Genomic DNA, 13,346 nt, shown 5'->3' on the forward strand with positions numbered 1-13,346 from the left:
AGTTGTGGTTTTAATGATATTTTACCTAATAACAAAATAGTCCGAAGTATGAATTTAACAAAATAACTGATTATTTTAAAGCTTTTATGCAAATGGATCATTGCAAAATAACCTTTTTACTAAAAAAAAAAAATTAAAAACAAAAAGTTCGATGGAAATCGATGCATTTCACAATAATATGTACGTATTCATTGAAACAATTTCGTAATTATATGAACACTGTTTGAATGATATAAAATTTTCTATAAAAGATTTAAGATTATTTTATTGATGAAGAGTTATTTTGCAATCACAATGAAATTGTTATGAAAGTAGTTATTTTTTTAGAAAAAACTTATAGTCTACTCCTAATTTCAAATATATGGCAAGACTAGATTTGACTAATTTAAAAGTTTTAATGTTATTAAAACTGTGACCTTGTAGAGGAGATATTTAAAGTATCTGTCGTTTAAAAATATAAATAAGTAAATAAAACCGTCCACCTAACATCACTATTTTTGCCATTATATATAAAATAAAATAATATAATCAAGGTTGTAATAACTTTTAATTACAAGAATTTATGGAATATAATGAAATCTTGTAAGGATTCTATAATAAATACTAATTAATAATGATATACACTGAAAAGTCAAATCAAAATAAAATGTATCGTTATTTTATTTGGGATTCAGGAAATATTACATTTCAATATTTCATATTTATTGTTTTATAATCTTTTTCGGATACTTTCTACCCAAACGATTTAACCACGTGTCGGTTTTCCACCGTGGCAAACCTCATTTTTCTGCCACGTCATTAAAAACCATGTTTGCGGCGCCCAGAAATAGAATGTAACGGTTTCAAATAGTGGTAGAACCGGTAATTCTTAAAAGACAAGGGGTAAAACCGTCACAAGGGCAACTGAAATTGAAGTTCATAACAGACAGCTGCTTACAAAGAGACACAACAAACTCCCTAGGGTCTAAAAACCCCAAAATTTTGTCTTCGATTGTTCTAACGATGGACGCCGATGAGGTAAACTTCCGATACGCATTGTCGTTATCTTTTACACCGCCAGGAACATGGCGGAAGCCACAATCACCACTAAAAACTCGCCTGATTTTTTTTACGGGTTTTCCCTTTGAATTGAGTTGTTGATTTTGTGTTTAGAAGAGGAATCGGGGTTGATCGTCTTTAATTACATTCTTATGTTTTTGTTTTGGTGTCTGATTGTTGTAGAAGTTGACGGAATTGAAGAAGGCGTATGCGGATATGATACTTAATACAGTAAAAGAGTCAGCGGGGAGGATTATGATATCGGAACGGAAAGCTTATCGGTTAGAATTGGAGCTCAAAGAATCCAAGGAAAACGCTCTTCAGATGCTTACGAGACTTAAACAGATGATGGATTCGAAGGTATAACGATAAAAATTTAAAATTATGCCTTTTCCGCATATGCTATGAGTTGGGTTTTCCATTTTTGTGGTTTCTTGTTTTAGGTTTGTTGATTCGATAAAATTGTGATCCTGATGTTTTCTCATCTAGGTTTTCGTGCGTATTTGTGATGCTTTTTAAAAATTTCAGTTCTGTTTTGAACTTTGAGTTGATTTTTGCGTACTAAGGGTTTAGGCAAATTGAATCGGTCTGGAATTTTAGGGTTGTCATTTTGACTCTTAGCTCATCATCATCATCAAAAAGAAATGCCATGTTGATTAATTCTAATGTTGTTATTAGGAGTGTGTGTTGCTCTTGGTTCTTGTTATTGCAACCTTGTGCTATGAAGTCTTTAAGTTATTTTTGTTTCTGTTGTTGCTCAAGTATTTGCCACTTCAATGCAATTTGGTTAACACTTTGCATTATTTTTTGGGGTTTTCTATTTATGTGACAAATGATCTGAATTTACTCGTTAATTGACTTGGAATTGGAGGGATTACGTTCTGTTGATTTCAACTAGGGTTGTTGGAGATCAACAATAGCTTCATTATTTTGCGTATATAAGATTTTGTATGGTTATTTAAAATCATGCTGTGTGAATGCTTTATTTGATGTTGCTATGATACAGCATAGCTGCATAGGGCATCTGCTAAGTTGTCTTCAAAATGTTTCTCACTATTTTATTGTTTATCATTTGATAATGCTAGTGTAGGGATTGCTGGAAGAATAATTTTTTTGCAAAATTAACTCAAACTATAATGGTCAAAAGTTCCATTGTTTTCTAAATGACTAGAAATAGTTAAGCCATTACTACACATATGCACTTTAAGGATGTATATGTCTATAACATGATGGGACATGCATACTTTTACACCAAAACTGGAACCAACGGTATTAGTTTTACATGCCAAAGAAAGTAACAACATATTACATGAGCATTAAACTTGGAATATTTGATAAGTGGCAAGGTAGCAACTGTATTGGCATGTGATATACTTAATAGTAATCGCATTCTAACCATTAATAAAAATTTATAGAAAGTGTGTATATCTACTAATCTATCTAAAGATAAATTATACGAATGAGAGATAGCATTAAATGTACCCTTAATATGAAGTGCTGGATAGTGGAAGTGATATTATTTTTAATTACTTATACTTGACACTCGTTGCCTTGAAACAGAATATGGATTTGAAGGTATACTGACCAAAATTTAAAATTCTGCCTTTTTCCCCGTATGCGATAAGTGGTGATTTCCTTTTATTAGGGTTTGTAATCTTTAGGTTATTCGATTTGATAAACTTTTGATTTCGATGTTTCTGCATCTAGATTTTCTTGCATACTTCCGTTTCTTTTTAGAAATATTAGTCCTGTATGGAGCTTGAGTTGACATTTGCATACTAAGGGTTTAGCTAAATTGGGTCTCTCAGAAAGTTTAGGGCTGTGATTTATATTCCTAGTCATCATTATCATGGAGATATGCCTTCTTAATTGATTCGGGTGTTGTTATTTAGAATATGTTGCTCTGAACTCTGGTTATTTAAAATCATGTATGTGAATGTTATCTTTGAAGTTGTTACAATATACCTTAGGGCATCTACTAAGTTATCTCCTCTTAAATTTTTTTACTAATATGTAGTTTATCATTTGATATCGCATGTGCGATGTATTCGTCTGTTAGAATCAAATGCAACTTTACTTCCCTAAAATGTGCTATATATCTGTAAAGATTAGGTAAAACAGACCAAATGTGGTATGTAGGAGATATCAAGAACAATAAAGAAGAAAACTATAAACAATTAAACATCACTTGATCCTTACCATGAATGTAATATCCTCTATAAGAAATACTCCTTTTGGTTTGCCCTTACAGTTATGAAATGTTCACACAAACACTAACAACTCAAACTAGAATTGGAAAAAGTTCCATTGTTATCATAAAGGCAAACTATAGAACTTTTTTTGTACTTTCACCAGTTTATCGGTTTAGTTACTTAAACCATTTTCTATAGTGATTAAACTATTATACTTTTTTTGATTATGTGAATAAAATTAAAAACACACTTTTCCAGGTTACTAGGTTTTGATAAGAGGGAAAAGTAAAACAAAAAAACACCAAGTACGTTGTGCTTTTCAGTATTTTAACCTTTTTTTATAACTCGTTAACCTGAAAAAATGTTTTTTTTTTCCTTGAATGTTGAAGAACTATGTGCTCTTATTATACACTTTCATCGGGTTATTATCAAAATATACAAACTAATTTGACAAATTTTCAGATTAATGAAGCGGAAATGGTATCCCAAATCCAACAGAAGAAAATTGAAGAACTGGAAGCACAAGTCCAAGAAGCTGAGGACATAGTGAAAGACCTCAGAGAAGAGTTAAGTTTCATGCATGCTGAATTAGAGAGGACCAAACCAAAAAATGCAGTTAACCCTGATTCCATTCCAACTTCTGATAAAGATGAGAGGAACAAAGGCCAGATCTTGTATAATTCTTTAATTCCTTTTTGGAAGTCTTATGTTGATAACCAAAATTTACCAGCTATAATCTTAAGAACCAAAGGAAGGAAGTTAAACAGAAGCGGTTGTACTCATAGAATTCATGCATGTGAAGGGACCCTATATGAACAAACAAATATCCTTAAGCCTGATTTGATTACTGAAACGGATGAAGAAAGCGAGAAATTACATAAAGAGCCCTCCCTCGGTGATGAAAGAAAAAAGGACATGAAAAGAGCGAGCTCAAATGGGAAAAAGGGATCTCAACCGTTGGATCAGTTTGATGAGATTGATCATGTGGCTGAGAGTTCATATTCAACCATGGCAAAGTCAGCTAAGTGTTTAAGGGAAGGTTCTGCTGAAAGTATTAATACTGTTTCGGATTTGGTAAGAGTAAGCGACGTTCATAGAAGATTGAGAGAGGAACTTCTACCTATGGAATGTGAAAAGACTGAATTGCCCCCAACCTCAGAAGCTCCGGTTGATGCCCCAGAGTTGAAGGCTGTTGAGACTGGTGGGGTTGGGGTTCCTATTCATACAATAAGTGGTAGAGTTATCAAGTACACGTTCCAAAGGAAGAGGAAACGTGGGACATTCAGCACCAATGGAAGTGACTTGGTCAACAACATGAATGAGAAGAAGAAAAAAGAGGACGAAAATGCCCTTTTGGAGACTGAGAAAGTCATCGCAACAGAAAAGTCAACTCAAGAGGAGACTGAGAAAGTCAAGTCAATACAAGAGTCAACTCAAGGCGAGAATGAGAAAGCCATCTCAATAGAAGAGTCAACTAAAGAGGAGGCAAACCTAGAAAAGGTTGCTAAACAGGTGATTGTTATATCTACATATATATAAGCATTTAGATAAACCATTATAAATATTTTCTAAATTACCACCAATTTATAAAGTGGTTGACTTTTTAATCAGAGTGATAAACCATATTTCTTGCAAAATGTAAAAAAAAAAAAGAATTTTGGAGGGAAAAATGAATCTATACATTTTCAAAATTTGTCCAAAATCACTGTCAACGAGACATAAATTGCAATTTTTGGTCCTACTGGACAAGGTGGGACAGAGAATCTGTTGTCTGGACAAAAGACGTAAATGCCCTCCTCATTTTCATCAAAAATAGCCTACAAAGCTTGTCTAGTCCCAAAATGTGGCAAATTTTGCAAAGCTCCATATGTAAACATGATGACCTCTTTCTGGTTCTTTTTTTTATATGCAGCTTATATAAAATGGTGTCAAGGAATCTCTGAGTGAGAGGAAGAAGCAAATACATATATAGATACAAGATTTAACAGTTATTGGGGATTCAACTCTGGTTGGAAGGGTATCATTTAAAGACAGAATTTAGATCCTTTGAGGTCGATAACTTAAGTTGGTTAATGTTTATTAAGTTGCAGCCATTGTTGTGTTGTTGAGTCTTTTGTTTGTTTTCGGGAATTTTGACTTAGACTGTTGTTAACTGTAAATGTAGCTTTAATGCTTAGGTTTGAATGGTGGATGATTTACATGGCATTGTTTGTTGCAGCCTGTTTAATCTTTATATCTTATTATGAAGTTGGAACATGTTTGGTACATTTGAAAGGTATTCAGTCCGGGACAAGACAAGATAGGACATAACATATGCATTTTATCTAGAGGTTTTTAATGTCCCCGTGTAAACGATGTTAGTCATGTTATTTCATAAGTATACATGTCATAATGATTTTAGATATTATTTAAAAGAATTTTTTTAGGAGGTACCTTTGTTGTATTAAGATGTTACATTGATGCTAGTTAGAACTATGAACCAAGTTGTTGCCAGATTTTCATGTTTTCGAAACTGAAATCTAAGTGTGAATTTGAACCAATTGCAACTAGTGAAAACAATTTGAAAAGCATTAAAAAAATCAATACTTGAGATTTTAGAATAAGTGGAAGAAATTTTTAGCGCCTAAACAAGAGGGAGGATTGAGTATAGATTGTTAACTAATCTGACTATTATATGGTCTTTCTGCTGTCTCCGTGATTCACAAACGTATAGGATTCCTTGGGGAGGGTTCAAAATAGACTTAAATTCAAAGGGGTTATGACCAACATTGTTGATTATTTTAAGTATCTTTAATATAAAATGTCAGATTTTGAGGTGTTTTTTTTATTAGAAGGTTGGCAATGAGAATTCTCAATTCTACTATGTTTTGAGAGGATGTTTGAATTGATATTTATTCTTTTCGGAACATGTTTCCTAGATTTTTCCCCACTTTGAGTTGATGGAGGTTGTGTGGTGAGTCATCGGTTTGATGTTCATGGTGCTTGGGGTTGGAATTGGTGATATGGATGAAGACAATGAGATGATTTTGAAGCTTATTTGATCTAGTCGACTAGATAAATGATTGATATTTTTAGGTTGGAGATGGGAGGGCACATTGGAACAATCTAGCACCATAAAACTTACTCCTATTGGTGGTTAACAACTAATGCAAATTTAGTTGACAAAAATGTTGATGTAACTCTATGTATTTTATGTGGCGAACACGAGAAGATAAAAAATCAATTTGTAGTATGCCAATGTGTGTTTAATCTAGTTAAAAAATCAATTTGTAGGATGCCAATGTGTGTTTAATCTAGTTATTACAAATTGAAATTTATAGCAATAACTAATTTAGACTATTTGATAAGAATCTATCACGAATCAAAATAGTTATTCTTGTTAAAAAATTAACCACTTTAATTATTAAATAAAATAATGAATTATCTAATCATCTTTAAAATGAAACGATCTTAGAGAATTAGTTGAATATTCAGAGTTTTAATTAGATCGTTGGGAGTGGCTGCGGTCTTTACTGGACTTCCGATGCCACGTGAGCCGGAACATCGACAATAAAAAGGCGTGTTTGTTGATTGGCCGGCTGTTTTTTTTTGACCGTTTGGAACGATAACAAAATTCAAAATTGTTATCTTTTATTTATATTTACCAACTCTATAAATACATAACATTTTAAACCAAACTAACTCACAAACACTTCATATTTTACCATATTATGTTTTCAAAACCTTTGAAAATATCATCCTCCAAAAAACATACCAGCCAAAAAACACCCACTAGAAACACCACCACAACCCCACGACTTTCATACAATCAACCGATTTATTCGCTCCCTCACTACGACAGTATGCTTCCCTACAACATATCTCACAATCACAATGACATATAGAACCATTTCCACAAACACAAGTACAACTCGACCCATATTTTGATCCTTTTGATATTGTTACTCAACCTAAATTTGTTCCACAAACACAATTACAACCACAAACACCAATTTCCGAATCCAAACCCGAATTTGTTCAAGAAAATCAATCTGCTCAACTACAAAATAAAAGAAAAGAGAAGGTGGATGCTAAAATGTGGGAACCCCAAGAAGTGGTAGCATTGACATAATCATGGATTGACGTTTCAGAAGATCCGATGACAGTAACGGACCAAAAACATGATCGTTTTTGGATTCGTGTTAGAACTAGGTTCCACAAAGGAATGAACCTACCACCATATCGTTATAAATATCAAGTCTACTCGAAATGGTGAAAGTTAAACAAAAAAATCATGTTGTTTAAGGATTTGTATAACAACATGAAACAACAATGGAAAAGTGGCGAATATGTGATTTTGGAGAAAGCTTTTAACATTTACCAAAAAAGCAAAAGAAGCTTTTCAAGTTTTTTGAAGTTTGGAGTCTAGTTAAAGGCAAAAAATGGCAAAATAAAAAAATAAGGGACAAGCACATCGATAGTGGCTCAAAACGGTCAAGAACTTCCGAAACCGATCAGTACATCGGAAGCTCGTGTTGGTTTCGACCTTAACGATGATGAGCTTATTCAAGTGCCACCACCCCCCTCCCGACCGATTGGAAAGAACAAAACAAAAAACAAAAGGCTAGGACAAAAAGGCAGAGTCGGATGCCTTGAAAGAAATGGGCGACAATGTGCAGTACATAAAAGATGAGAATGAATAAAATTTTCCAACATGCTTCGAATAGAGAGGCTTGGAAACAAAGGGACAGCGACACGAGAGTGCTAGCGATGGATACATCGAAATTGACCGGGGTTGAGCTTCAAGTTCTTTTGGTGATGGAGGATGTTAAAAAACGTTACACGAATCATTTTTAATTTTTAGTTTTTTTTTCAAGTTTTTAATCGTTTGATGTGGGAGGGTTTTTTTTTTTTTTTTTTTTTTTTAATATAAAGCTATGCAATGTAATGGTACTTTTAGTTTTAATTAATAAAATACTATTTTTTTTTAAAAAAAAAACATATAAAGTTTTTCTTCATTAAAAAAATCCAAGGATGATACCACTCATTGATTGTGGCAACAAACCATATATATATTTTTTTATGAAAACACAGTGTGGTAAAATGAAGAAATGACACGACTACTTCAAACCTTAATTGTACTCATTGATAATTTTAATGTGATACATGAGTCAACTCTAGGATATATAGATAGATTGCAACTTTGCAAGTTGATTTGGATATCCTTTTAAAAATAATATTCAAACTTTAATCGAAATATAAATAAAACTACATTTTTACGATAATTTTAATAAGAACTATTAATAATATAAATATATTAAAGAACAAATATCAATTATAAATAATATAATTATTAAAAAATATAAAGTAATTGATTTATTATCGGAGACCATTTTCTACAGAATATTTTATTGTACTTACGATGATGGGCTATAATTAGAAGATAATTGACATTATATTGGTCATATAATACTATTGTACAATAATAGAAATGTCTGTTTAATTCTTAGTACAAATAAGTTAATAATCATTCTAAAAGCTTTTAAATAATTTATAAAATAAATAAATGAAAAAGACAACATGAACCAACCACGTACAACAATGTAACCTATTTGTATGCCTTTAGTTACACAAAGGAAATTAGGCCGGCGGATATTTTGGATTAAAGGCATCCTTTAACTTATCGAAACGACAACGTCTAGCTTTTATGTGACAACCAATAGTTTTCTTTCACGTTTGATGGCAAGTCCAGAAAATTAGTAACAATGGGAAGGGCATAAATGTAAAAACGGCATTTATAGTATTATTATTTATTCAGCTCCAGATGTTTCCGTGAACAGTGAAAGAGGGGCGAACGAGGCAAAGCAGTTTCCGTGTTATTTATCCACGTAAAAACGCAATTTACTTGTTCATAAATATCTAAAACTCTTTTTATACATATCTTGATTTCTGAGATATTTTGCATACGCTTTGGATAGTATAGATTTGTATATCTTTAGGTTTTCTTTGACATATTTTTCAGCCATGGGTTACGATTCGATCCCGATTGCGGCATCAAACGCCAAGGAATTTGGCAAGAAAAAGAGGGTAAATTTATGTGGATCTTGTCATTTTCGTTGATTATGTTTATAGATTGGAGGATAGTCTTGAAAAGTGTATTTTGCATATTCGTTTGAGTAATTGTGAATTTTTGTTCGGGTTTGAAGGTGAATAGAGCAGCCAAATTGAAGCAGAGCAAACTTGATGTTCGTCGTGAACAGTGGCTTTCCCAAGGTGATTCAACTCTCTTCTTATCTGTGTTTAAGTATATAACATTTGCATAGTTTGGAATTGTTTGGTTTTCATAATTTAGGTTATACGTATTCTTTAACAACCAGTTCGCTGAATTGTTTTACAGTGAAGAACAAAGGATGCAAGGAAGAAACCAACGGTGTTAGTGGTGTGAAAATGCCTGCTGAACGGAATGATATTAATCCCAGTGGCGAAGAGAATGAGGGTTTGAGGAATCTATGCAGTGATTCCGAGTCACCATTTAACAGTCCGATGAGTAGTGTTTTCGGGAGCAACAGATCACCTTCTCATTTTACCAGCAACAGCAGTAGCAGTAGTAGCAGTGGAGGTTGTTGTTCAGAAAGCATGACTGAAGAAGATGATGGGGACAACGAGTGCTTGGATGATTGGGAGGCAATTGCTGATGCTTTAGCAGCTGATGACATTAAAAATGATAACCTTGAATCCCCTGAGCCAGATTCTGTGACAGCAACCATGGAGGCAAGTCAAGATGATTGCTGTGCTCGAGCTTGGAGAGCAGATGATGTTTTTCGACCTCAGAGTCTGCCAAACTTACTAAAACAAAACAGCTTTCCATGTTTCAAGAATGTTTGTTCACCATCAACGTGTCCGATATGCTGTGAAGATCTGGATTTGACAGATACAAGTTTTCTTCCTTGTCCATGTGGCTACAGGCTCTGTCTTTTCTGCCACAAGAGAATTCTTGAAGATGATGGCCGTTGTCCAGGATGCAGGAAACAGTATGACCACCATGGCCCGGGTAATCTATCTTCAAAAATGGGGCGTTCTTACAGTATGATCCCTAGGCGTTAGAAAAGTATGTATGATGGCCTCTTTTTTCACATCTTTCTCGTATCTTTACTGTTAGAAACTGCTGTTAATAGTTATGCAGTTCTCTAATCGGTTGAACCATTTTTATAGCAATATGATTCTATAGAGGACTAATTGGTATGGATATTGAATACAAACGTTTTGATTGAAATTTATAGAGGGCATCTTTAAACCTTATTCAACTGATCATTAGCAGTATAATAAGGAATCTTGAAGCTTTCCATGTTATTTATGTATGTATTATGTATGAATAAATACATATATTACAATTTGGATGAATGTATTTATTGGAACCGAAAGAGATACATGACAAATGACATAGACACCATTACAGGGTAGGGGTAGGGTACACAAGATAACCATTAGTTGCTTATTGTAGATGAAAGTGGTCTTCTTTCTTTATAAAACATGTTTGTTTTCACTATGTGGAAGTCTGGAAGTGAAATTTCAGGCAAGATTCTGATCTATGCTTCTCAGGGAGCGTTTTCCACCACTTAACAAAGGTAGATTTTTCCAGGAACACATCCTTGTTCAGTTCTTCTTTCTGAACCCATTCTTTGACTTGTTTCTCCATAGCAACAATTTGATCCTTTATCTCTTCAAATGGTTTCCTTTTCATCTCCTCTACTTTTGCCCAAAATATGGTCTCTGAGCTCGACCCTTCATTCAACTTCTTTTCATGCTCCCACCATCTTTGAGTGTACTTATAACGCTTTGGTCTACCCCCATCTCTCAAATAAGTCCCAGTGTCTTCATCCTTTGAGTGCCTATAGTAATTAGCTATATCTAATGGCTCCACCAGTCTCCTGAACTCGGTTCCTAACTTGATCCACTCTTCCTCACTCTCAAATCCATCCGGGAGTTCATAACGTTTCAACATTTCCACAATCTCATCCCATATACCTGCTAGTTCTAGCCTTGTTACATTTGCATTGAAGTCATCATTACCCTTTTGAATCTTGAAAGCATCATAATAACCAATCTTTCGGTCTTCACTTGTTTTTTGGTAGTCAGCTATTATCTTGAGGGTTTTCCTGATCTGGGGTTTCTTGGAATCAATTGTATTTTGGTTTTGTAGCTTTTGCTTTTCAAACGCTTGTGCTGCTTGAAGACATAGCCTTGCCCTTGTGCTCTGAAAATAAAGATTATAACTCGTAAGCCCTAAAATTAGGGCGAAATGTAAGAAATATCAATGTTGCATTCAACCCTAAAAATTACATCTTTATAAAGCATTATTATACTTCATCGATACTCACCAGACCAAGGTCCTTTAAAGCTGCGTTTATGGTAGCTGTGTCAGTGTCACCAGAACCTTTATCATTGGAAGACATTGGAATCTCCATATCATCGTCAAGGTACACAACATCTTGCATCCCTAATAAGCTCTCTTCCAATTCATCATTATAATCCATGTTTAAGCTTCTACTTACTGCATCCATAGCTTCCGCTTCACTGCCAGGCTGGCAACAATAAAACAGAATCTGAAGAACCGCATTCGGATTCGTCACACAAATCAATTTCCCATTCCCGCTACAAAAAACATACGTTCCGGAAGGTCTGTAAGGACTAAGCTCAACAAAACTCGAGATCACTTCAAGTAACGAGTTTGTACTTCCCATGAGATTACAAGCAGCATGACTCGCAACAGACGATGAATTCTTCAAAACCGTTTTGTAAAAAGTCAAAGCTTCTTGTGACCCCGAAGGTGACTGTTTCCGGAAGTTTCTGGATTTGGGATTGAAGAAATCGAGAATGTGACCGAATTCGTTTTTGAGGGAGGAGAATGGGGCGAGTGTTATCCTAGGAACAATGTCGTACCTCCCGACAAAATGGAGGAAGAAACGCGCCCAATTTTCTCGGTTTAAGGCGTGTGTGAATATCCGGTCACCTACGAGAGGTGACCCGAAAGTTAAACATTTACAGGGCGGCCGACCGTTGGATCGCGTGTATTCCTCAAGGTACCAAACCGCCGCCAGGATGGCCACCGGACCGCCGGAAGAATGTCCGGTGAAGATTATGGGTTTCTCTTTGTTCACCGCTCTCTCTACCTGTGCAAAAATAACGATTTTGGTATTAGAGACAGAAACAGAATAGAACAAAACAAAACAGAACAGAACAAGTTGTACTGGGACTGAGCGGTAACAAAGGTGGAACAAGGTACATCTTTGTGTAAAAGACGTAGATGCCCTTGTTATTACTGGAAGAGAGAAATGAAGAGGATTACCTCGGACTTGAAAGATGGTGTTTGAAAGAGGGATTGGAATCTTTGGAAGAATCCTTGATTGATCTTGGCAAGTTCATTGTTTCCGATGCTTTTTAGTGATGGAAAGTGCGAAAGATCGATCTTGGTTTCGCCAAACGGGTCCCGGCTGTAAAAATCTTGAACGGACCATGATCCGGTGAAGGCGAAAATGGTTTCATCGGGACCGGATTCCTTGATATAGCCGTTGGATTTGTGTGATTTGATTGATAAAGAAGAAGCTTTTATGATCACTGATTCGCTGATTCCTGATTTCTCTCCTATACTTTCTCTCATCGTCTTCTTTCTGTGTGTGTGTGTGTTTGCAAAAGAGAAGACTTGGTCTATTAGAAGTCTTTAAAAAGTGTCATTAAGGGGAATGGGCATCTATGTAATTTAACCAGATCTTGACTTTAGTAAGCGAGTGGGAATATGATATAAACACTAACAGCCACAGGTAGTCCTGTTGAGAAGTTTGGTGATGGGTATTTTTGTCATTTGGCACGAGTTCTTGTTGGCAAGACTATTGACTTAGGAATATGAATGGTGGCCTAGCTAGTGGGACCAGTTTATAGTATATTAGTATATGAGAGCTGTGGTGGGGTAATTTGGTCGTTTGGCAAGGACTTATATACCCCTAACCTAAGTGCATCATATTCATCACTGTGATATTGTTGATATGTTGGTATGAAGGGGCAAATATGAGAATTTGAAGGTGTTTTCCGTATTTCTTCCTATAACTTTTTGTGACTGTGGAATGATTCGTTGACTTGGGG

At 34.7% G+C, this 13,346-nt stretch overlaps 3 protein-coding genes across 6 annotated transcripts; 2 read left to right on the plus strand and 1 right to left on the minus strand.

Annotated features, from left to right (window-relative positions):
* Positions 1-914: 914 nt before the first annotated feature.
* LOC144998442 (uncharacterized) lies at positions 915-5,497 on the plus strand. 3 transcript variants are annotated; one of them, XM_078958231.1, is made up of 4 exons: positions 915-1,017; positions 1,222-1,398; positions 3,693-4,742; positions 5,143-5,497. In XM_078958231.1, the coding sequence occupies exons 1-4, from the start codon at positions 1,003-1,005 to the stop codon at positions 5,149-5,151; spliced, it is 1,251 nt and encodes a 416-aa protein (XP_078814357.1). In that variant the 5' UTR covers positions 915-1,002; the 3' UTR covers positions 5,152-5,497. The 3 variants fall into 3 exon arrangements, with proteins under 3 accessions (XP_078814357.1, XP_078814482.1, XP_078814420.1); XM_078958356.1 differs by having other exon boundaries at positions 3,693-4,730; XM_078958294.1 differs by having other exon boundaries at positions 1,225-1,398.
* A 3,532-nt stretch (positions 5,498-9,029) lies between these two features.
* LOC144998781 (uncharacterized) lies at positions 9,030-10,513 on the plus strand. Of its 2 annotated transcripts, XM_078958607.1 has the most exons (4): positions 9,030-9,097; positions 9,232-9,296; positions 9,416-9,482; positions 9,607-10,513. In XM_078958607.1, the coding sequence occupies exons 2-4, from the start codon at positions 9,234-9,236 to the stop codon at positions 10,311-10,313; spliced, it is 837 nt and encodes a 278-aa protein (XP_078814733.1). In that variant the 5' UTR covers positions 9,030-9,097; positions 9,232-9,233; the 3' UTR covers positions 10,314-10,513. The 2 variants fall into 2 exon arrangements, with proteins under 2 accessions (XP_078814733.1, XP_078814671.1); XM_078958545.1 differs by lacking the exon at positions 9,030-9,097 and having other exon boundaries at positions 9,111-9,296.
* A 19-nt stretch (positions 10,514-10,532) lies between these two features.
* LOC144998685 (protein EDS1L-like) lies at positions 10,533-12,949 on the minus strand. Its single transcript, XM_078958455.1, has 3 exons — positions 12,556-12,949; positions 11,588-12,379; positions 10,533-11,463 (listed from the first exon to the last, which is right to left on the minus strand). Exons 1-3 carry the CDS (start codon positions 12,865-12,867, stop codon positions 10,753-10,755), a joined length of 1,815 nt encoding a protein of 604 aa, XP_078814581.1. The 5' UTR covers positions 12,868-12,949; the 3' UTR covers positions 10,533-10,752.
* Positions 12,950-13,346: the final 397 nt, after the last annotated feature.

This window comes from Lactuca saligna, chromosome 1, assembly GCF_052625555.1.
Source record: "Lactuca saligna cultivar CGN05327 chromosome 1, ASM5262555v1, whole genome shotgun sequence".
Lineage (NCBI taxonomy): Eukaryota > Viridiplantae > Streptophyta > Magnoliopsida > Asterales > Asteraceae > Lactuca > Lactuca saligna.